The sequence below is a fragment of the Apium graveolens genome, chromosome 3 (genome assembly GCF_009905375.1).
Source record: "Apium graveolens cultivar Ventura chromosome 3, ASM990537v1, whole genome shotgun sequence".
Classification (NCBI taxonomy): domain Eukaryota; kingdom Viridiplantae; phylum Streptophyta; class Magnoliopsida; order Apiales; family Apiaceae; genus Apium; species Apium graveolens.
In genome coordinates, this window is record NC_133649.1 from 61,894,716 (window position 1) to 61,920,921 (window position 26,206).

Sequence of the window (26,206 nt, forward strand, 5' to 3'; positions counted from 1 at the left end):
TTCGTTTAATATTAGGGTAACGGCAGAGTATGATATGATAATTCAAAATAATAAGAATAACGCGTCAAATTCGAAATGACATCATTTAAAAAAAATTAAAAATAGAAAGATAATATTAAAAAATTCTTAAAATTAATATAATAATATTAAATATTTAAAATTATCTCAAAAATGGACAATAGATTATACAATTTAAAACAATTAATTGTAACAAGTGTATAATTTATACTTTTCATCATGAACATTCAAAATTTATTCTAGAGAAAAAATATAGAAATTATATTTATCTAGAAATAAACAGAAGCATCGGACCCCGAAAAATTACAGGTCAGCTCCCTATACTCAACAGCACCCCTTGTTCGGCCCTCTCCCAACAACAAAACACACAAATCTCACTTGAAACACACACAGAGTTTCGTTTCACCCCAATATTCCCATGTAATTCACATTCAGACAATGGCTCCCTTCAACTCAACACAACAATCCCGGTCCCACCACCTGCCGGCGTTCCGACCTAAAGAGGGCCAGTCTAAGAAGAAAAAATTTAGGACACTGAAAGATGTAATGAAGAGGGCGAAAAGAGTTGCGATACCACGTGATGATTATAGTAAACTCATGTGCAGCATTTGTGGGTCTGGTGAGAAAGACGAGGAAATATTGTTGTGTGATGGTTGTGACAATGGCTTTCATATGATGTGTTTGAGACCTGTTGTTGTCAGAGTTCCTATTGGATCATGGTACTGTAATAAATGTCATGATCATCACCCTACTCCTATCCAAAGTATGTCCCGATCCTTATAATCTTGTAATAAAATTGCATTTTTTGTTGTGTAATAAAATTTTATTCGTGTTTCAAATTCTTTGAATTCAGCTTTGGTGCATATAATGTGTGTGTTTGATTTGTTACAAGGTGTAATTTTTCTATATGTTTGTGAAATTTTTTGGATTGAGATTGATGTAGACAATTTCTTTGTTTAATTTGGCCCAACCTGCAATTTTTTCTATGAATTCATGAGTTGGAACTGAGTCTTGTTTAGACCAGAACCAGCTTGTGTTGTACAAGCTAAAAATGATGTTTTATAGCGATGTCTAATTTGAGCACAGGTCTATATATGTATAGGCGTGTCTGAAATTCTTGAAATAAATGAAGGTGCAGATCATAATTTTGTTTAATTTCTCACAATCTACTACATTAGATGCATATGTGTATGAAAATTATTTGAACTCAACTGAGGTTAAGGTAGTGTAAATGTTTATCCCACTTGCATGTGTGAAATCCATTGAATTGTATGTAATATTTTTAAATTCAGTTCAGGTACATGAGCTATTGTATTATTCATAGTGATTTATTTGGGGGGGGGGACAGTGTAGAAATGTGTTTGTTTGATTTGGCACAGTCTGCAATTGTGTGTCTGTGCGCCCCCCCTGAACTTAATTATGTTGTATATTGTGTGATTGATTTTGTTTAATTTTTCTTGCAGAATTTACACAGAGGAAGATTATGGATTTTTTCCGGATCCGGAAATCTGCAATGAAGTGTATTTCACCTGAAGGTGATTTTTTCATTCTTTTAATCTACTATCTTCTAATCATGATCGACATTGTGAACATTTATTGTATGTATGCATGTGTTTCTAGTTACCATATTATTGACTTTGTTTATCAAGTTGTTAACTTGTTAATTGATGTATGTATGCATATATACTCATTCCCATATTATTGACTTGGTTCAGCAGATTGTTAACATTGTTTATTGTATGACTATATATATGTGTGTGTCGCTCATTACCATATTATTGACATTGTTTAGTATGTTCTTACAGTTAGTGTCTTTGTGATGCTTGTCTGCATATCTGCTGCTCGTATAAAACTATGCATAATTTGCATATTGCTATTTTTGTCTTAAACTTTAACTAGGCACATATCGCGCATTGCGCAAATGTGTCCTGTTCTTGACTAATTAGTCGTCCAGTCATTGACTGATATGGTCGAATCACAATGTTGCAGAAAATATGTTCTAATATGTCATAAGTTATTACTTTGTCGTGGAAATTAGTGTGCTACTCTGGTTTTTTTTATGACGACTTGCTAAATTGTATTGTTGCGGTTAAGGTTAGTTATAAGTTTATTTAAGAATATGACTGATATACATATATATCGAGAGAGAAAGGGATAATTACTATAATTTATTATACTCAACTATCAACTGTTGGACAGCTAGTTGAGAGCCTAGGCAGATACTTGTCGGTTGTTCTGCTGGTTGCTACTGACTTGGAGCTCATTGCCTTTGGCTTGGCTTCAAGCAAGATTATTCTTAATATTTCTCATTATAACCTAAATCTAATATAGGAATTATGGACTCAGCGATGAGGACACGATATCTGTATGTACTTAATATAGTGAAGTTGGAGTACAATGTGAGTTGAAAAAGAAGGATTACTTGTTCCCTTAAATCTTATCCTTTGTCATTGCAATCTTATTTAGTAACTTGGCAACTATTGCACTCTCAAGCTTTTCGCTTATTATCATCTTTTGAGATCATGCACAAATTGCTACTGTGTGCAAAGATTCCGTTGCTGCTATATTAAATCCCTCCAATTTTCTGAACAAGTAAGATATAAATGAGGCATGACAAACTACAATGGGATGATCTCGCAACTACTATGCTTGGTTTCTACAGTTTTTTGGTGAAACTTCTTGTACGTGGCAGCAGTCAGTTTTTCTTTTTCACTAAAAGAAGTCATTGCTTAAATTCTTTTTCTTTCTTCTTTTATCCACCTCGAATTAAAATGCAGCTGAAATTTATAGTCAAATTACTAAGCACCTATGAAACTAACAAAGTGGTCTTCTAGTTTCAAAATGTTGATTGTTTTTAGATGTTTTCAAGCACTAAAGCATCTAAATCACAAACCACTAGATATGCACAAAAATGAATTCAAAATGAAATCACCATTGTTGGACCTCCTTTCACATTCTTAGGATTGTGGTCTTCCCTCCGTAATAGGTCTATCTATATGGAAAATCGAAGTCGGTATATAATCTTTAATAATATGGATTGCTCCCGGATTTCTTTCCTGGCCTGCAAAGACAGGTCAAGAGTTAAACATACCTTAAAGAAAAAAATTTAACTACTTAAGGAAATTGCAAGAGTTTAAAGTGAGTTTTAATGTAATATCTATTCTAGGAGTCTATGTCTCACTGAGTTTTTTCAGTAAGCTGAGGTTCTAACATAATAAAGTGGAACCAATGTTATATACGGATTGCCTTTCCACACCTCTTTTGGTCATAAAGTGAAACACAATTGCGTATTTATTCTCTTTCGCAACTTGAATTAAGTTTGATACGTAGAATCAAGTGATGTCATCAAAATACATGCTTTTATATTATACATAAGAAATTTCTTGAAAAATATCTTTATTTAGACGTTGTTGTTGTTGTTCTTATCACTTATTTATTTTATTTATCTATTGTTATAGTTATATTAATGTTTCTTAATCTATTCTTGTTCTTGCATTATTCACTGGCTGAAAGTCAGAGTCAAATGCGTAAAGTAAGGATTTGATGTTACACCTGTTTTTGTTCCTGATATTTTTTTGAATGGATATCTGTTATCAGTCAAAAGCTTCCACGTGCATCGCCGGTATGACAACTTGCTTTGTTTCCAGGACTTACCACAGATTTACTCAGTCTACCATTCCTGTTAAAATGAATGCCAATATTATCTTTCATTTGGGTCTTTCAAAAATGGTCAATGCTTAAGCATCTGAAATAGCTTTCAGCTGCACCAGGTTCAATTTTAGTGTCAAACTTGTCTTCTCACTGGCCCTTTTCCTTTCCCAAATTTATTCCAGTTGCTAGAAGACAGCGCAAACGTTCTCGTCCACTAGTGTTGCAGAAGAAATCGAGAAAACTATTGCCATATATTCCAACAGAAGATCATGATCGTCGGTCGAAACAAATGGAATCTCTTGCTTCTGCTCTAATAAATTTGAAGTTGGAGTTTAGTAATGATCTGACATACTTTCCGGGCATGGCCCCTAAATCTGCTAATCAGTCTAACTTTGAAAGTGGTGGCATGCAGGTATAGGTGCATAGATTTGAAATATCAACTTCTTAAGTAATTCACTTTTTTTTCCCTTGTAACATCTTCATGAATGCATCTTGATTCTCTTATATTTCTTATTTTGTTAGGTTATGTCCAAGGAAGACATCCGCACCTTGGAGAAATGCAAAGCAATGGCCGAAAGAGGGGAATATCCTCCTCTTAGAGTTGTCTTTGATCCACTCGAAGGGTATAAAACATTTTGGACAGATCACTTGGGTGATACTAACTGTGCAGAATAAATGTTAAATGTGTGGTCTTTATATTCCAGGTATACAGTTGAAGTCGATGCTCCCATTAAGCATATGACTTTTATCGCGGAGTATACTGGAGATGTGGATTACATTAGGAATCGGGCGGATGATGATAGTGATAGTATGATGACCCTTCTTCTGGCCTCGGATCCATTAAAAAGTCTGGTTATCTGCCCTGATAAGCGTGGAAATATAACTCGCTTTATCAATGGCATTAACAACCATACAGAGTAAGCATGTTTTCTTTATACAATTTCATACGTGTGATTTGAAATCGTATTATGTTCTCGTCAGCTTAATCACGCACTTGAGTGGCTTCATTTTTATGTTCCATTCGTAACATACATGTCATTAGTATTTAATGTAGATCCATCAACATCTGTTTCAAATGTAGTTGTTTTTTTTTAAAGTGTGATGGTTCCAGTCGACGAAAAAGTTGCTGAATTTCTGAATTGAGAATAAAAATAATTGTTTTTTCTTGTAATTGATCCTTTTTCTCATATATAATTATGGTATCATAGGTGCCTTGATATTGACTAGTACAATATTAATGCAGGGACGGTAAGAAGAAGCAGAACCTCAAATGTGTGAGGTACAGCGTTAAGGGGGAATGTCATGTCTTCCTAGTTGCAAGTCGTAATATAGCAAAGGGAGAGCGGCTATATTATAATTATAATGGATATGAGAATGCATATCCAACACAACATTTTGTCTAAGAGCTTAGTTTTTATACTAGTTTTTTTTTACAAATTTGAAGGATCTGTCATAGATTTCAGATCTTTTGTATTTTTAATTTGCTGTTCTGGACCAATCTCATAGGTTGTACTGTTGTTAGTTGTTATATAATTTAAATGTTAATGTTCTCTATATAGGAGCCGTGTAAAATCTTGGGGCCAATGAGAAGGGCATGAGAGAATGGAGCACAGATACAGCGGCTAACAATGTAGCTACCTTTTTATTTAAAAATTAGTCAGACTTGTTTCAGAGATTAGTATCGGATCACAATCTTTCTTGCATTGCTTTTTATAATGTTGGTAGAACGGTCGTTATGTTTATGTTTCTCAAATCCAAGGCGGATCAGTTCACAGTAAATTCCTCCTTCAGTCTCGAAAATATTATTTGTTCTTGCTGCATCTTTGGATGATATAATATATTGCTACCATAAAATTTCTCCTTCCACCGACCACCAATACCATCACATATGAAATACTTTCCACTATCACAGATCAATGCCTCATATCAGCTACAGGCTGGAATATGATCGTTTCTGGAGAGATCTTTAGCATGCATAATTTTATTGATGGCAAATGGTCTACATTTGTATATCTTCTAAATTATTTTGGCATCAAGGATTCTAAGAACTCTTAACCATCCTCAGTAATCAGTATGAAATCGAAATTTTGAATGCTCTGGGTGGCTGAGGGTGGTACATCATCTGAATAAGCCTAGTTTGGTATTGTCACATACATAAACATTGTCTTTTTGCCAAAAAGCTGGTCGACCTTCTATACTTTAAAAAAAAATTGCTGCTCTTTTTTTTATTGTTATAATACCAGTGAAATTATTTACTTATTGAATTTAAATTTAATATTAATGAATGTTGAATAGACTTTAGTAAATTAAACCTATGAACTAGTAAATGTCTGTTCTAGCTAATAGTTGAACACTTGAGTAATAACTTTTATTTATAAGAAAACAAATTGTATTTATTATTATAGACAACCTATATTTTTAGGCACACACTACATATTTATACATATAATTTATTTCATTATTTGCAAATTATCTAACATATGATCAAACTGTTATCACTATTTTTCACATTATATTTATGATTAATTTATTTATTACATAATATTATGCAATAGAAATATCATACTCATCGCAACATAAAAAAACATATAACATTTAAATTTAAATCGTGTAGAATGTTATAATTTTATGCCTAATATATTTGTTTATGAGCACTTAGCGCCTAATAATTACAAATTTGACGAGTTATTATATTAGAAAGCAAAACATAAACTTAAAATTAAAATTAGTTTAAATACACCCTCATCTTGTCTTTTTTTTTGAATAAGGAAAAATTTCATTAATAAGAAATTTCATACAAGAGAAGCTCCAACAACAGACTTGGAGAAGTCGAAAAACACGTTTTGACAATTTAGAGAACATGAAATTCTAGCTGCTATATGAGCGACCCTATTCGCTTGTCTTTTAATAACAGAAATAGAGAACTTTGGCTTAGTATCCAGGATAGAGCGACATGCACTCAAAATATTACCTACCTCCGGCAAGTCTCCTGCGAATTTCGCAGAGCTTTGATCGAGAGAAATGAATCCGATTCAATGACCACTTTGTCTAACGACATGTAGATCAACCACTGAAGACCTTCAAAAATCGTCAATGCCTCAGCTTCAAAAACAGAAGAAACCATACGTTTGCAGATTGTTTTACCAAGTACTAATGTACCAGAGTGATCATGGAGTACCATACCCATCGAGAAAAAAATATCTCCCCGCTTTATCGGAACATCAACATTCAGTTTAAAAACCTCATAATCTGGCTTCTTCTATTTAATAGTGGAAGAAATTATCACATGCGACTTACTTACTAATTGAGCTGGGCGTTTGTCTCTTGCTTCCTTCCAATCAGAGATAGTTTTAGCACTCCAAGACATTGCTACATCTGCTGTGACTACCTTATTTTCTCGAACCTCTTTGTTGCGGAAGAACCAAATTCCCCATAGAATAGTGGCAATTAACAAAGCCTCTTTTGTAGGGCATAAATCCAACTTGAATAATAACCACCCTGGAGCAGAATCCTCTGTCGACAAAATATACACAGCACCATAGGAACTCCAATATGCCAAAGCAAACGGACATTGGAAGAATAATTGACGAAGATCTTCAACAGCAGAGGTACACATCAGACAATCAACAGGATTGTGAACTCCTTTGGAGCTCAGTCTACTTCTTACAGGAATGTTATTCCTGCAAAAACGCCAGAGAAACAAGTTGATGTTATGAGGAAGATCTAATTTCCAAAGTCTATGCCAACCACTCGACTGCACTACATAACTATATCCTACATGCTGATTATGCCATAGTTGGTAACCCGACTTGACCGAGTATTTTTCATTAGTTGAATGAGCTCAAGCTAATCGATCCACATAAGGCAAATCTGAAATACGCATTGCCAAGATCAAATTTGCATCAGTGCTAGAAAAACTGCTTAACACCTTATGAACATCCCACTTTCTTTCACCCTGAAGGAATAATTGAGACACCACCAGAGTATTGTCAGCGTACATGCGGGATTGATCTACCATGAAATCCACTTTTCCAATTAGCCAGGGATCTTTAGTACAGTTAATTGAACTACCATCACCCAATATCCACCTGTAACCTTTCAAAATTTCATTCCTGGCTTTAATGATTCCTTGCCAAATGAAACTGGACCCTGGACTTACTTTTAATTGAAGGATGCGGGTATTCGGAAAATATTTAGACTTATAGAACCTTGACACCATTGATTGAGGAGAATAAACAAAATTCCAGACGTGCTTGGCCATGAGAGCTATATTGTAACCATAGAGGTCTCGAAAAGCAAGGCCACCATGACACTTAAACATACACAATCCGCTCCATTTAATCCAGTTAATTCCTTTCCTAACAGAAGACCCCGACTGCCACCAGTACTTATTCATCATCACCTCCATCTCGTTACACATTGATCGTGGCAGGAGAAAACAGGACATACAATACGAGGGAATGGTTGTTGCAACATTTTTTATCAAGACCGTGTTCCCGGCACGAGAGATTTTCTTGGCTTTCCAACCTTGCAACCTCTTCCACAATCTCTCCTTAACAAAACCAAATACTCTTTTCTTTGATCTGCCTACCAAAGACGGCAACCCTAGATACTCACTGCTTTGCAGATCATTGGTAACACCTAAGATTGAAGACGGCAACCCTAGATACTTACTGCTTTGCAGATCATTGGTAACACCTAAGATTGAAGAAATCGCGGTTTGATTGTCCAACTTCACATTTGACTTGTTTAGTTTATGGATTATCCTGAGTGATTTGCATAATCATCAAGAATAGATTGAACAGTTTGAGCCTCATGATTACAAGCCCGGAAAAATAAGAATGAGTCATCCACGAATAATAGATGAGAAATAATAGGAGCTGAAGTACTTACTTTTATACCATGAATACTCTCATCAGACACAGCCTTAGACAGGGAAAGAGAAAGGCCCTCAACACAGAAAAGAAAAAGGTAAGGGGAGAGAGGGTCTCCCTGCCTTATCCCCGCGACGGAGTTATAGGACCAATACTCACACCATTAAAGCAAAACTCATAAGAGACCGTGGACACACACATCATCACCAACTTTATTCAACGAGAAAAAAACCCATAGCTAGCATTCTCCGTTTCAAATAATATAGTACCGAGAATTTCGCGACGTAATTAAGTGAATAAAGTATAATTCTGTGTTGTAATTATAAATTACGTGATTAAATAATAGATTAAATGATTTTGTTGGTTAATTGTCTTTATTGTATATTAGTAACTGGGAACATAAAATGACACATTCCAGTTTGATGAGTCAGTTTAGGGGAATAAGCTGTGTTGTCGGGCCGTCAGGTAGAACGGAACCCGTCTTAAAAAGAGATTAAGGTATTTAAATATGAACTATGTGTTATTCTGTGAAATAGGAATGTGTAAGTGAGTATTATATCACAGTGATGTGTTAGTTGATATAAAGAGAATGATTGAGAAGCGTAATTGAAAACGCTCAGCGTCGGGCCGTCAGACATGACGCGACCCGTTACGCAAAAAGTGGTTATTAATTTAAAAGGGGAATTCTGACGATCAAATGTGTATGATATGAGTCGTGATATGTGAATACGTGCTATTGTTTGAAAATACGCTTGATTATGTGCTCTGGTTATTTTTAAATGATTTTAAGGGATTTATTTGATTTAAAATAAGGTTTATTGAACCTTTATATATTTTTATAAAATTATCCGAGTATGTGTAATGCGTGAAATTTGTTTTGTTATCTTCGAAATAGTCCTAGAGACTTTACAAAAATGATAGATGGATTTATTTCATGATCGGTGTATTCTAAAATGATTTTATAGAGTTAAAATGCTATTTTCAGCATAATCTTATAAAATCCGTAATAAATCAACCGTTCGCTGAAAAATTATTTTAAAAATATGGCTAAAAATCTAATTTCGAGATCTTTATTCTAAAATTGTTATTCGTGACATTTTCATCCTTAATGAGAGAGCTACTTAATATTTAAATTCATTTTTGAGTTTAGAACAAAAGAAAAAGGAGAATATAGAAAAGAAGGATTTGTTAATTACTAAAATGCCCCTGCTTTTTCATTATATAATACCACCTTCTACCCCCCTTTTTTTCTTTCTCCACCCGCCACTCTCGCTCTTCTCTCACTTTCTCTCATCTCTTTCTCTCTCTCATTCTCGAAGCTCTCTCCTTAATCTCTCCTTAACAAAACCAAATACTCTTTTCTTTGATCTGCCTACCAAAGACGGCAACCCTAGATACTCACTGCTTTGCAGATCATTGGTAACACCTAAGATTGAAGACGGCAACCCTAGATACTTACTGCTTTGCAGATCATTGGTAACACCTAAGATTGAAGAAATCGCGGTTTGATTGTCCAACTTCACATTTGACTTGTTTAGTTTATGGATTATCCTGAGTGATTTGCATAATCATCAAGAATAGATTGAACAGTTTGAGCCTCATGATTACAAGCCCGGAAAAATAAGAATGAGTCATCCACGAATAATAGATGAGAAATAATAGGAGCTGAAGTACTTACTTTTATACCATGAATACTCTCATCAGACACAGCCTTAGACAGGGAAAGAGAAAGGCCCTCAACACAGAAAAGAAAAAGGTAAGGGGAGAGAGGGTCTCCCTGCCTTATCCCCGCGACGGAGTTATAGGACCAATACTCACACCATTAAAGCAAAACTCATAAGAGACCGTGGACACACACATCATCACCAACTTTATTCAACGAGAAAAAAACCCATAGCTAGCATTCTCCGTTTCAAATAATATAGTACCGAGAATTTCGCGACGTAATTAAGTGAATAAAGTATAATTCTGTGTTGTAATTATAAATTACGTGATTAAATAATAGATTAAATGATTTTGTTGGTTAATTGTCTTTATTGTATATTAGTAACTGGGAACATAAAATGACACATTCCAGTTTGATGAGTCAGTTTAGGGGAATAAGCTGTGTTGTCGGGCCGTCAGGTAGAACGGAACCCGTCTTAAAAAGAGATTAAGGTATTTAAATATGAACTATGTGTTATTCTGTGAAATAGGAATGTGTAAGTGAGTATTATATCACAGTGATGTGTTAGTTGATATAAAGAGAATGATTGAGAAGCGTAATTGAAAACGCTCAGCGTCGGGCCGTCAGACATGACGCGACCCGTTACGCAAAAAGTGGTTATTAATTTAAAAGGGGAATTCTGACGATCAAATGTGTATGATATGAGTCGTGATATGTGAATACGTGCTATTGTTTGAAAATACGCTTGATTATGTGCTCTGGTTATTTTTAAATGATTTTAAGGGATTTATTTGATTTAAAATAAGGTTTATTGAACCTTTATATATTTTTATAAAATTATCCGAGTATGTGTAATGCGTGAAATTTGTTTTGTTATCTTCGAAATAGTCCTAGAGACTTTACAAAAATGATAGATGGATTTATTTCATGATCGGTGTATTCTAAAATGATTTTATAGAGTTAAAATGCTATTTTCAGCATAATCTTATAAAATCCGTAATAAATCAACCGTTCGCTGAAAAATTATTTTAAAAATATGGCTAAAAATCTAATTTCGAGATCTTTATTCTAAAATTGTTATTCGTGACATTTTCATCCTTAATGAGAGAGCTACTTAATATTTAAATTCATTTTTGAGTTTAGAACAAAAGAAAAAGGAGAATATAGAAAAGAAGGATTTGTTAATTACTAAAATGCCCCTGCTTTTTCATTATATAATACCACCTTCTACCCCCCTTTTTTTCTTTCTCCACCCGCCACTCTCGCTCTTCTCTCACTTTCTCTCATCTCTTTCTCTCTCTCATTCTCGAAGCTCTCTCTCTCTTTCTTTCTCTCGGTATATTGCCCCCCCCCCTCTCTCTCTCTCTCTCTCTCTCTCTCTGTCTTTGAAATCTTCCATGAATCCTCATCCGTGTTCCATATATCAGCTTCAAATCTTGTGCATGTGTGTGTTTATGCTTGCATGCGAGTGTGTGTGCGCGTTGGGTTCGGTTTTGAGCCGAGTGCCGAGTTATTGCCCTTTTCGAATGCTTGACTGTAACTTATGTAATTTATGTGATGATTGTGTATTGCATGAGAGGGTTGCTGTGTTTTTTGGTTGGTGATCAAAGTTTTTAAGGTTGGAAACTCCCGAATGGGGGCACCACCGTGAAACCACCGCCACCGGTGATGAACTCCGGTGAACCGGTGGTGAGTAATGATGTACAAACTGAACTCTAAATTATTAAAACTTGATTTTCAAAAGTTACATGTGTTATTTTGCTTGAAACCCTAATGTTTCTTGATTTTTAAATGATTAAGTTGATTTTTGTTGATGTAAATGGTTTATTGTTGATTATTTTTAGAAATTGTTGAATAAATAGATTGAGTTGTGGTTTGAGAATCCAAAGTGATGCATGCATGTTTTAATTCTTGGAAATTTCGAGTGTTCTTGCTTGTTCTTAAGAAATTAAGTTGAATTATGTGTTAAAGTGAATGATCAACCATGTTTAGGTTTAATTTGTGTGATTAAATGGACTGTAGAGATGATTTTGATTCGATTTTGAATGAAATGGAAAATGCATGTTAAGTTATAACTTTGCATGTAACTAATTAAGTTAAAAATGATTTAAAAGGATGAGTGTTGGTGGTTTGATCTCAAGTTTAATGTGATTTTGGCACTTGCATGTCATTGTTTGATTTTTGATTGTGTTTTGTGTTATAGCCGAATGGTTAAGGGTGTAAAAGAGGTTGATTTGATCCTAGGATTTCACTAAGTGAATGCATGTAGGATTACTAAGAATTATTTGGTTTATTTGTTGGTTTTGATTCGAATTATGTGGAATAAAAGGAAGGACTGAGTCGTTTTGATTAGGTTTGTACAACCGTTATTATAACTCAAGCATAAAGTTTGGGTATAAGGATTGTATGATAGGTGTTATAGTTGCGTCGCAATATGTGATTCGATGACTATTTGATTTGAAGTATACGAGTATATTGTATAAGCGTGCTATGTGAATATGATCGAGTAAACATACTCTTAGGGTATTGCGATAAAAGGGTAATTGTTAAACGTTCCGGGAACATCGAGTGGGAATCTAATTAGGGTTTTAATTTTGGATTGTAGATTCGGAGCGTGAAGGCATTCAGGCTAGGAAAGGGAAAGGTGTTCTAGGTGGCAATAATTCAACCTTTGTAAAGCAGGAAAGCGAATTCAGGCAAGTAACTCTGCCTACTTGTATAAGATGTGTATTGAAAGGATATTGATGATACCATGATAAAATATTGATCTTTTACAACACTTGTGATAACCCGTTATTGATTCTTGAACCATGATATTGATTCTTGTACCATACCTGTTATTGGTTCCTTGAAACACCCTGATAGTGTTATTGTAACGACTTGATTTGATTATTGTTTAAATCCTTATTTTAAACATGTTGATTCATACCCTGATTACCTATTGATTCCTTGGAATACCTTGAATTCTTGTTAACATTATAAGAACCCTTATGAACTCCCTTGCGTATTGTTTTGATTAACCTATATATTACCTTTGTATACCTTATTCTGTAATGATTTCTAAGACTGTTCTGATTCCCTAACCTACATACTTTAATTATCATTTGATCTCGACCATAGAATTGATATTTGATTATTTTGATTCATTCAATTCCTTTGAATTCTTGATATTGAAAGAGTCTGAATGATTTCATATTCTTGGTAATGATAAAATGAACTTAGTAAAATATTTCTTTTCCAACACGAGGTTTTCCAAATAAATTCCTGATGGATTGGATTGCGACGTAAGATACTAGTGGGACTAGTCCAATCATATAAGAGACTAGCAGGGCTAGTCCAGTTTAAGGCTGAAATTATGCCCTAGGTACCTTAACGATCAGATGGAGGTCAGTACGGGCTAATCACCTGTATTATTATTATTATTATTTGAAAGTTAAAGTAGTACAACCAAGGGTTCCCTATCACTTTATAAAAAAATATTGAATACATTGCTTTAGCAAATTGCTTCCTTGAAAATGAAATGGTTTATAATGATTTGAAATGAGTTGATTGTGATATTGTTTAGCAAACAGCTTGTGAACCCTGATTCTTATTCTGATATTATTATCGATCATATAATTGATTCCCAGAGTTGAATAGATTCTTGCTTTCCACTTGAAAGATCCTTGATATCCTGTTAATGATTTGTGATGAATGTCGGCTTTCGCCCTATCTTGAACCTTGATTCTTGAAAGCCCAACTACTTCTTCATAACCCCCTTCATAGCCCGAAGATAGAAATCTGCCAATTAGAGATTTAAAATAGAATGCCTTAAGAGTAATTGTGGATAAATGTTGATTATTGTATCATAGAAATGTCATTTAGTTAATTTCTGAGTTTTATACTCATATATTTTGCTCTGTTCTAACCATGACAGTTAAGTAAGAGGATGGCCAGACTTAGGCGCACTGCTCGTAAGAGCGTACCTGGTGGCCCCTACCGTGTTGTTGGCTTTCAGATGCCAGAGCATGTAGTACAGGATGTGTGTGAGCAAGCGCTTAGTTGGAAAGTTTGTAAAATACAATGGATTATCTGTCGGTTCCAAGTCGGAATTGATTGTGTAAATTAAATATTATTTTGGGTTATAATATATGTTATCTGGTTGGTAGTTGTAATCTTGTCTCAAACTTAAACCTGTTTGATCCTGTTATTATTTAATCGGGCTTTATGCTTATTTATTCTTAGTTTAAAGGTGTGTGGGTCATCATTTCTTAACCCCGAGATTGAGGGCGTCACAAGTTGATATCAAAGCTACAAGATCTAGTCCCTGAGACAAGTTAGGATAAAGGGCCATTTGGGTATATATCTATATCGCGAGAGTGTTCGACTCATAAAGAGTTGAGTTAGAATATTAGGTATAGTCTAAGTAAAGTGAATAGGTTAAAGTGGTAACTAGAGTTAGGGTGTGAGTTAGTTGGAAGTTTTATTTAACCCTAACGCTGTTTCTTGGTTGCTGTTTTATGTTTTCTCTCAGGACCCCAGTAGTGGTAGTGATTCCGATTCAGAGATTAGTTTGACCGGTACCCCCGTAGACTCTATCCCACCCTCTTCAGAGGAGCCTGTGTATGTTAGTTCAGATCAGGAGGAGGATCCATATGAGAGTAGTGAGATTCCTATGCAGATATCACCCTTGAGGCCAGAGTCAGAGACCCCAACCCCTGAGCCAGAGTTTGAGATGCCTAAGATTGTGCCTGTTATTGTTGGTGGCAAGTTAGCCCATGATCGATACTTTGTTTACTCCCGCTTTTCTGAGTTGGGAGCTTTGGTGGATAGGCTAGTTCGAGACTCTAGGTAGAGGACTTTGGTTGTGGAGGAGGAGTGGAGAGCTAAGATTCGGTTGGTGGAGCAGGTTTCCCGGAGGAGATTGGATGAAGGACCATCCACTAGTGATGCTGATGCTGAGGCCCGGAGGCTACATAAGATCATTCGCTGAATGTTGGTTGTGTTGAGAGAGATCTTGGATGATTAGATGATAGTGTTGATCAGGCGGGATATCTGGTGGAGCCCGTAGTTGTTGTTGTTTCTTTTCAGTTCCAGTAGGCTTGGGATACTTGGTCAGATTTCGGGATCCCTTTTCATTTGTTTTATTGTGAATGTATTTCAGAACTTTGTATCGTAGCGGTTGATTAGAAGTTAAGGGTAGATAAGGGATGTTTTCCAGTTTTTCCTCTGTTTAACCCTGCTATATTATTGTACCTTACTTTAGAACTTGTATGTACCTTTGGCTTATTGAATAAATCATATATCTTGTTGTGAACCTTGAAAATCTTTATAAACTGTTTTGCTTACCATGTTACCATATAACTGTGTTTAATATTTCGCAAAACTCGTACCCTGTGCCATGAGAAAACACAACTGATAAGAAAAATTATATAGTAATAGGATTGCATGTGCAAAATTGGGTAAAGCTTAAAACCCGCAAAAGTTATTTCATAGAAAAATATTGTTGTTGTATATCAATGCCATGCTATCGTATTGCCAAATAATCACTCAACCAGGTTTGTACGAAATGACCAACTCACCAGATCACCAAGAAGAGGAAATTCAAACCCAAGACCAAGAACTAAACCAAGAATCCACTATGATGAACCGACTTGCTCAGATTTTGCAACAACCTATAGCCCCTAAAGTTGGAAACTTCAAACACTTTCAATATGTTCATCCCCCAGAGTTCTTAGGTTTTCCAGACCCGATTAAAGCTCAGTCGTGGTTAAGAGAAATGGAGAAAGCGTTTGAGTTAGCAGAAGTTAAGGATGAAAAGAAAGCACGGTATGCGAGTTATTACCTTAAAGACGAGGCAAGTTTCTGGTGGGAATCTTCTAAAGCTTTGCTTGAAGGAAAATATTTGTTGTGGGTAAAGTTCACCGAGATGTTTCTGGAGAAATACTTGCCAATTTATATGCAAGATCAGCTGGAGATGAAGTTTTTGGATCTTACACAAGAGGATATGTCGGTGGCAGAATATGAAGTAAAATTTTCGGAGTTATCTAGATTTGTACCTGAGTATGTGAATCCGGAGGCGAAGAAGGCCAAGAGGTTCCAACAGGGACTTAGGTCATGGATTCGGAGTCAAGTAGTATTGTTGGAGATCAAGAACTATGCCGCCTTGGTGCAGAAGGCAATGATAGTGGAAGGAGAGCGTGAAGCTGCAAAAAGAGAGAATGAAGGTAAGAAAAGGAAGTTTGAGAGCTCGGAACAGAAACAAGGAAGTTCGAAGTTTAGAGGGAAGTTTGGTAAGAATGGAGGAGGTCAGAATCAAAAGTTTCAAAAGTTTAAACCCGTGAATGGAGCTCAAAAGAATCATTTTCAGAAGACAGGACAGTCGGGAAAGGATAGTAGACCTCAGATTCAAGAGTGTAAAGTTTGTGGGAAAAGATGCCCGGGAAGATGTAACAAGTTGGATGTGACCTGTTTTAGGTGTAATCAGAAAGGGCATTATTCGTCGGAGTGCCCAAGTGGAGCAAGGAAGCCAGAATTAACCTGTTTTAAGTGTGGAAAGGTGGGCCATATGGCCAGTTTCTGCAAGGAGCCTGTTCAAAAGGCCAATGTTCTTAGGATTGCTGGACCACCGCTTCTCCCAGCACCAACAGCTCAACCCAGAGCTAGAACCTTTAACATGACAATGAAAGATGCTGTGCAGGATGTGGATGTGGTAGCAGGTATGCTCATTATAAACTCAGTAGAAGTAAAAGTATTAATGGATTCTGGAGCAACTAGATCCTTTATTACTGAAAGTATTCTTGATAAACTAAAATGTGTTTGAAAGGAATATGTCCTAAGTCCAATCAGGTATTAGGATTTAGGAATAACTCTTTATGTAATCTATTTTGATTTCATTGATATTAATAAAAGACTTGTTTTGTTTTTATTACGGGCTTTATCTATTTAAGTGTTTAAATAAGATATACCATAGTTTAGAGTAAAGCTTTTTATGGATTATGATGAGATCATAATAGTGAGATCTAAAAAGATGATAACTCTAAACTTAAATAGTTCCTGATCATAGGATTACTAACTGGTAATTAATAATCCGCAAAGATCGGTACATACTATGCTTACTTCATTATGAAGGATGTCTGTTCTCATAGACATTTGTGTGGTGACACTATAGCTAGTATGTAGGTGCTTATTATAGAATAAGTTCACTGAACATGACTCGCCTAGCTGAACAACTGATGGAGTTCACTCACGTGTCAGCAGTTGTTCGCTTAGTGATAGTTGTACAAGTATCCTTAGACTTGAGGTCATCATAGTCATCTTGTGTACACTGAACTATGCTTTGGTTTAGTTCTTAGTCTCCAGGGACAATTATTAGGGCTCTTCTGGGTATAGGAATTTGTACACGAAGATAGTGTATGATCAATAAAGGATCTACCCCTTCCAGTGAAGGAAGCGAATGTTCAAGGCTGATCCACTTATGCTAGTTCAGGAATCTCTGGCCAGAGTAAATGAAATTAGAAAGGAGTTTCTAATTTGCATAGAACTACGCATAGTAAATGGTAAGCAAGTGATTGAATTAGATAGGCTTGACACGAGATCCATGCCTTGTATTTAATTGGGACATTGTAGGGTAGAAGGAGTTTATTGTACGGTAACTATTCAGTGACAAGTTCTTGGTATTCTAAGCAGTGAATTCATATTATCCGGATAGTCGCGATATGTTGAGAAGCATCACTCACGATGTAGAATAAATGTGATTAATTAATTAATCATATTTAATAAATTAGAGAATTTATATAAATAATGATAAAATAGTTTTATTATTATTTATTTCTACTACCGGCTTAATATTGAACCTACAGGGTCACACCATAAAAAGAGAATGATTTAATGGTGGAAGAATTAATTAATAATGGCTAATAATTATTTATTTATGAAATAAATAATTAATTGGCAAATTTAATAATTGATTAAATGAGATTTAATTGATTATAAATTAATTAAGAAAAGTTCTTAATATTATTAATTAAAGGATTTAATTTTTGAAAATTAAATCAAGAGATAGAATTATTTCTAAAGTGTTTAGAAAAAGGATTAATGATTAAAAGGTGTTTTAATTATTAATGAGAATAATAAATGGGATAATAATAATAATATTTATGGGAAAATTTCAGCTGAAAATTTTGCCTATAAATACACTATTATAGACCCTAATTTTAATTCTAACCCCATCGAAACCCGAAAACCCAAAAAGTTTGGAAAACCCAATTCTCTCCACCTCCTTCCTCCTCCTTAACATCGTTTTCTTGGTGGATACCGGTGGATTGCTTCACACTTGAGGAGCAACTGCTAAGGATCTCTGATCGTTGTCTTCGAATTATTTTAAAAGGTTAGATTCGATCCCTCGAATTTTTATTCACGATTTATATGCTTTTATTTGGATTTTAGATGTGTAAAAGTGTTTTGCCATGACCCCGCTGCATTAAAAATCCAACAATGGTATCAGAGCATAGGTTGTATGCATATAGATCTGTGGTAAAAATTTCAGAATTTTATGTGCTTGTATGAATTAATTATGATTTTTACAAGTTATATCATGGATTAATTTTGTCTGATGAGAAATCGTTTCTCAGAATAATTTTGAATGTTGATCTCGGTTCTACAAGTGTTGTAGATCGTCTGGGTATTTTTTTGATAATTTTATGATGTATAGATTTTTTATTATGAATTTTTGAAGTTGATTTAATTAAAATTCGTAATTAAATAAATCATATATATATAAATTGTTTATAAGTATGTATATATATCTGTACAACATCTGTATGTTGTCTGTGTTTATTTGTGTCTGCTGCACGGAAGAAACAAGAAAAGCACAGAACATGTAGGTCTGACATGCACGCGGTTCGAGGAGGGAAAAGGCGGCTGCGGCTGGAAAAAAAAAATAGGGGTGTAACGCATTCCGGGAATGCGTTACACACCTGTGGCGCATTCACGGAATGCGTTACACCCTTTAATGGCTTAAAAGGTGTGTAACGCATCACCGGAATGCGTTACAGGGCTTGTAACGCGTTCCTGTAATGCGTTACAGCCCTCTATTGATTTTAAAATTGATTTTCTGGGAGTTTCGTAACTCCGTTTTAGGCGTGCAATATATCGTTGGATTCGTTTTTTCGAGACGGATCTAATGGAGTGATCAATTTTAGTTTATATAAAAGTTTTGAACTGTTTATATTCCATGAAGTGTTTTAAAGCTGTTTTTGATCGTTTGAATTGATTTTAAATGCTTCATGTGATACATAGAGATGTATAATGCTTAGACTAATGTGCTAGATGATGTAACATGCCTACCTTGATGTTTATTCATGTTGATATATGTGATATATGCTTAGTTTATCATACGATGATAGATTTATGTGAACTTAAATAAACATAAGGCGTTTGTTAGACAACCTAGTATAGTGAAATTGTTTCATAACCTTAATAATAATATTATGAATACAATCATGAGATTCTTGTGTTTATGAAACACGTAATTGAATATGAATTTTCGATATGAGAGAAAGGATGATTCTGTCAACAACAGATTTCTATCTGTAAGAAAGGGTTATTAAGTGACGCCTCTTGACAATGCTCCACCCGATCTGGGAATCACCTGATTATTGATTATTGATTTGAAATATTTAATTTAAAAGGAAGAATTTCTTTATAATATGATTATGATTGTAACGTAATATAATCCCTCTAAAATTAAATAATATCAAGTAGTAATTGGCCAATGACACAACGGGCTTGTGTCGGTCATAGCCTTCCAACATGATAGAAAAGTAATTCTTATTTTTGAATCATTGTCGGTTCGTGCTACAGCCGAGGGCTTTGATTTCGAAATAAGAAATACTTGTCTATAACATAGAGATGTGTACATTGAATAAGAATCTAAAGGTCGGTACGTGCTACAGCCGTGGGCCTTTGGGGACTGATTTAACTGTACGGAATGTTGGGTTAGACTTGAATTAGAATATTGAGTTTGTCGTGCCACAGCCGAGACTCAATTATTCAAGAGGCTAAAGTTTGATTAGGGAATAACATGAGATGTAATTGACAAGAGTTGTCTACCTATTGAACATTGCATGGCGGTTCGTGCTACAGCCGGGGTCGTGTAATGGAATGTAGGATCCCTATTCCCACTAACATTATGAATGCTTAATTTTTCACGTAGGGGGTTGAATAAATTAGGAAAACTAGTGGGAGCCACTTATGAATAAAGACCCGATTCATATAGTGTTTTGAAATGAAATCGAATATTTGCTAAGTGTTGTTATGTGTTTATCATTTACAGATTTACTTTGTACGTTATGTCTTCTGCATAATCACTCTGGAGCATACTGGATGCTCACAAATTGACTGGTCCTAATTATGCTGACTGGCTTCGAAGCTTGAGAATTGTTCTCAGGATCGAGAAGCTGGAATACGTGATTGACTCACCTAAGCCTACTGAACCTGCTAGTGATGCACATAATGATGAACATGTTGTGTATCGTAAGTGGATAGATGATGCAAATGTTGCTCAATGCATCATGCTAGCTTCCATGAACATTGAGCTACAGAAGCAACATGAGCATATGGATGCTCACACTATCCTCATACATCTACAAGAGTTGTATGATGTGGCAGGGAGGACAGCTCGATATGAGATATCGAAGGAGCTGTTCGGGTGTAGGATGTCTGAGGGATCATCTGTGAATGACCATGTACTTAAGATGATCAATTTGATTGAACGTCTTGGACAACTTGGTTTTGCCATGGATGGGGAACTGAGCCAAGACTTGGTCTTGCAATCGCTTCCGAGTTCGTTCTCGCAGTTTGTTGTGAACTTTCACATGAATAAGTTGGATGTCAGCCTGCCTGAACTCCACAACATGTTGAAGACTGCGGAATCGAATTTTCCCCCTAAGAAGAGTTCTGTTCTTCTAATTGGTGAAGGTTCCAATCCTAAGAAAAGAAAGAGGAACTCTTCCAAGAAGAAAAAAGTAGGTTCCACCAAAAGCTGAAGACCCCAAGAGCAAAGTTGTTTGCTTTCACTGTAACAAGGTGGGGCACTGGAAGAGGAACTTCAAGCTTTACCTTGCAGAATTGAAGAAGAAGGGTAGTGAGACTACCGCTTCTAATTCAGGTATGTTCATGATAGAAGTGAATATGTCATTTCTACTTGGGTATTCGATACCGCCTGTGGTTCTCATATCTGCAATTTTTTGCAGGGACCAAGGAGAAGTAGGACTCTTGAGGAAGAGGAGGTGATTCTACTGATGGGAAATGGAGCAAGAGTTGTTGCTGTAGATGTAGAATCATTTCATTTACATATGCCTACGGGCCAGACTATTGTTTTAAATAATTGTTATTTTGTTCCCTCGATTGTGAGGAATATTATTCCCATGTTAGACTTGGCTGGATTTTCATTTATTATTGAGAATAATGAATGTTCTATTCTTAGAGATAATATTCTTTATGGACGTAATGATTTAAATAATGGTCTGTATATATGTGACATAATTTACTTCAGATTGAACAAACTAAAAAAAGAAAAGGGATGATGAAAATCTCACTTTATAGTGGCACTGCAGTCTCCATTTAGTAGACATGGAGAGAGGACTGTAAATTTGCTAGGAATGGTACACACAGATGTATGTGGACCAATGTCTACGCAAGCCATGGGTGGATTTTCATACTTCATTACTTTCATAGATGATAGATCTGGATTCGGATATGTGTTTGATGAAACACAAGTCTGAGGCCTTTGAAAAGTTCAAAGAATATAAGTATGAAGTGGAGAAACAACCAAATATAGTATTATAACTCTTCGATTAGATCGAGGTGGTGAATACTTGAACGGAGAGTTTCTGGATTATCTCAAAGTAAATGGTATAGTCTCCCAGTGGACTCCTCTAGATTAGTATCTGAAAGGAGAAATCGAACTCTGTTAGACATGGTTCGGTCCATGATGAGCTATGCAAATCTTCCAGTATTCCTATGGGGTTATGCATTGGAAACCTCAGCATATTTACTGAATAAGGTGCCTTCCAAAATCTGTTCCTCAAACTTCGTATGAGATATGGAAAGAAAGGAAACCGAGTCTTAAACACGTTAAGATTTGGGGATGTCCAGCTTATGTCAAGAAAGTTGACCCAGATAAGCTGGAATATCGATCCGGAAAATATAATTTTGTGGGATATCCTAAAGAGACTTTAGGGTATTACTTTTGCACCGATCATCGGGTGTTTGTCTCCAGACATGCTACCTTCTTGGAAAAGGAGTTTATCCTTGAAGGAAACAGTGGGAGAAAAATTGAACTTGATGAAGTTCAAGAAGCACAAACTACTACGGATCAAGTGGAAACACCTGTTCTGACTGAACAACCTTTTGTGGAACAGCCCATTCATAGATCAGGGAGAATGTCTCGCCAACCTGAGAGGTATTATGGCCTTGTCATTGAGAATGACAATGAGTTGTCGATCATTGATGATGACGACCCTGTGACCTATAATGAGGCTATGAGTAGTGTTGACTCAGAGAAATGGCATAGTGCCATGAAATCCAGAATGGAATCTATGTATACGGTATATAAAAGATAGATTATAGAAGATGGCCAGGTGGAGACCTATAAGGCCAGGCTTGTGGAAAAAGAATTCAAACAAAGGCAATGGATTGACTTTGATAAAGTCTTTTACCTGTAGCCCTGTTAAAATCAGTTCGGATTTTGCTTGCGATTGCTGCTTACTACGACTATGTGATCTGGCATATAGCCAGATGGTTTTCTTTCCAAGGGAAATGAAAACCTAGTGTGTAAGCTACTGCGAACCATATGTGGTTTAAAGCAAGCTTCTCGTAGATGGAACATTCGTTTTGATGAGACAATCAAAGAGTTTGATTTTATCAAAAACGTAGATGAACCATGCATCTACAAAAGGGTTAGTGGGAGCGCGGTAACATTTCTTATATTGTATTGAAATAGAGTTGACACACATAACAACATAGCAGACCCACTCACAAAGCTACTTTTTGAAAGTCACTTTGATCGTCATAAAGATGAGATGGGTATTAGTTACCAGAGTGATTGGCTTTAGTACAAGTGGGAGATTGAAAGGAATATGTCCTAAGTCCAATCAGGTATTAGGATTTAGGAATAACTCTTTATGTAATCTGTTTTGATTTCATTGATATTAATAAAAGACTTGTTTTGTTTTTATTACGGGCTTTATCTATTTAAGTGTTTAAATAAGATATACCATAGTTTAGAGTAAAGCTTTTTATGGATTATGATGAGATCATAATAGTGAGACCTAAAAAGATGATAACTCTAAACTTAAATAGTTCCTGATCATAGGATTACTAACTGGTAATTAATAATCCGCAAAGATCGGTACATACTATGCTTGCTTCATTATGAAGGATGTCTTTTCTCATAGACATTTGTGTGGTGACACTATAGCTAGTATGTAGGTGCTTATTATAGAATAAGTTCACTGAACATGACTCGCCTAGCTGAACAACTGATGGAGTTCACTCACGTGTCAGCAGTTGTTCGCTTAGTGAGTTGTACAAGTATCCTTAGACTTGAGGTCATCATAGTCATCTTGTGTACACTGAACTATGCTTTGGTTTAGTTCTTAGTCTCCAGGGACAATTATTAGGGCTCTTCTGGGTATAGGAATTTGTACACGAAGATAGTGTATGATCAATAAAGGATCTACCCCTTCCAGTGAAGGAAGCGAATGTTCAAGGCTGATCCACTTATGCTAGTTCAGGAATCTCTGGCCAGAGTAAATGAAATTAGAAAGGAGTTTCTAATTTGCATAGAACTACGCATAGTAAATGGTAAGCAAGTGATTGAATTAGATAGGCTTGACACGAGATCCATGCCTTGTATTTAATCGGGACATTGTAGGGTAGAAGGAGTTTATTATACGGTAACTATTCACTGACAGGTTCTTGGTATTCTAAGCAGTGAATTCATATTATTCGGATAGTCGCGATATGTTGAGAAGCATCACTCACGATGTAGAATAAATGTGATTAATTAATTAATCATATTTAATAAATTAGAGAATTTATATAAATAATGATAAAATAGTTTTCTTATTATTTATTTCTACTACCGGCTTAATATTGAACCTACAGGGTCACACCATAAAAAGAGAATGATTTAATGGTGGAGGAATTAATTAATAATGGCTAATAATTATTTATTTATGAAATAAATAATTAATTGGCAAATTTAATAATTGATTAAATGAGATTTAATTGATTATAAATTAATTAAGAAAAGTTCTTAATATTATTAATTAAAGGATTTAATTTTTGAAAATTAAATCAAGAGGGAGAATTATTTCTAAAGTGTTTAGAAAAATGATTAATGATTAAAAGGTGTTTTAATTATTAATGAGAATAATAAATGGGATAATAATAATAATATTGGGAAAATTTCAGCTAAAAATTTTGCCTATAAATATACGATTATAGATCCTAATTTTAATTCTAACCCCATCGAAACCCGAAAACCCAAAAAGTTTGGAAAACCCAATTCTCTCCACCTCCTTCCTCCTCCTTAACATCGTTTTCTTGGTGGATACCGGTGGAGTGCTTCACACTTGAGGAGCAACTGCTAAGGATCTCTGATCGTTGTCTTCGAATTATTTTAAAAGGTTAGATTCGATCCCTCGAATTTTTATTCACGATTTATATGCTTTTATTTGGATTTTATATGTGTAAAAGTGTTTTGCCATGACCCCGCTGCGTTAAAAATCCAACAGTGTTGCGTACCCTCTTGAATCCAATTTGATTATAGAAGTAGCAAATCAAGAGAAAGTTACTGCTAGTAGGATTTGTCCCAATTGTGATGTGGTTATAGAAGGTCGACACTTTTCTACTAACTTAATTCCTATTAAGTTTGGAGAATTCGACGTTATATTAGGAATGGATTGGTTGTCAAACCACGAGGCGCAAATAGAGTGTAAAAGTAAGAATTAGGGATGGCAAATTAATCCGACCCGACGGATATCCGATCCGAACCCCGAAGTTTTGGATATACCGAACCCGGAATTTTGGATTTGGATTTCAACTATACCGAACCGATACCCGATCCGAAATCCAAAATCCAATCCAAACCCGATCCAAACCTGAAACCCAATTAAAATCCAACACATTTATTATAGATTATATGTAATATTTTAGATTTAATACATATAATTTACATAATTTTCTTGTATTATTTGAGTAATAGTAGATTATTATCAAGATTGTCAATAGTTATTTAATGAATTATAACTTTTTATTTCAAAATTAGCTTTTATTATGTAAGATATACTTTGTATATATTTATTAAAATAATAATTTATGATGAAATACTAAATATTATGTTATCAACATATCTTAGATATTACTCACCATGTCAACCCGTGCAATATAATGTGTTTAACTACTTATTAGTTAATTAGTTAATGTATTTAAATTTTAGTTATTATATAAATGTGATTAATAATGTTTATATGTATAAATAATATTAAATTTGACTACATTATTCGGACTTTTGGATACCCGAAAAGTATCCGATCCGATCTGAAACCCGACGGATTTGGATTCGGAAAACCCGAAAATATTTGGATTTGGATTTAGATTTTACAACACCCGATCTGAACCCGACCCGTTGCCATCCCTAGTAAGAAGGTGAAGTTAAAGACCAAGGATGGTGTTAAAGTGATTTTCAAGGGGAAAAGACAATAAAAGAAATTTCTAACGGCTATTCAGACGAGGAGATTGTTACGTCAAGGATGCGAAGCTTATTTGGCTCATGTCAAAGATATAGAGAAATAATCCGTAAGAATTGAGAATATTCCGGTAGTAAGAGATTTTCCGGATGTGTTTCCAGATGAATTACCTGAACTACCTCTAGATCGAGAGATTGAGTTCACGATTGAATTGGCTCCGGGAACAGAACCACTATCGAAGGCACCATATCGAATGGCGC

General features: G+C 35.2%; 1 protein-coding gene across 1 annotated transcript; it reads left to right on the forward strand.

Moving 5' to 3' along the window:
- Positions 1–328: 328 nt before the first annotated feature.
- Positions 329–5,223, forward strand: LOC141710734 (putative Histone-lysine N-methyltransferase ATXR5). Its single transcript, XM_074513268.1, has 6 exons — positions 329–781; positions 1,482–1,553; positions 3,852–4,081; positions 4,192–4,292; positions 4,374–4,586; positions 4,913–5,223. Exons 1-6 carry the CDS (start codon positions 457–459, stop codon positions 5,070–5,072), a joined length of 1,101 nt encoding a protein of 366 aa, XP_074369369.1. The 5' UTR covers positions 329–456; the 3' UTR covers positions 5,073–5,223.
- Positions 5,224–26,206: the final 20,983 nt, after the last annotated feature.

What these genes read in the sequence shown, in the direction of transcription:
- LOC141710734 (XM_074513268.1), top strand. Translation starts at nt 457, where the DNA reads ATGGCTCCCTTCAACTCAACACAACAATCCCGGTCCCACCACCTGCCG. An exon ending in TTGAAAGTGGTGGCATGCAG is followed by an intron (nt 4,082 to 4,191) that starts GTATAGGTGCAT and finishes TTATTTTGTTAG; the next exon opens with GTTATGTCCAAGGAAGACAT. An exon ending in GGCATTAACAACCATACAGA is followed by an intron (nt 4,587 to 4,912) that starts GTAAGCATGTTT and finishes ATATTAATGCAG; the next exon opens with GGACGGTAAGAAGAAGCAGA.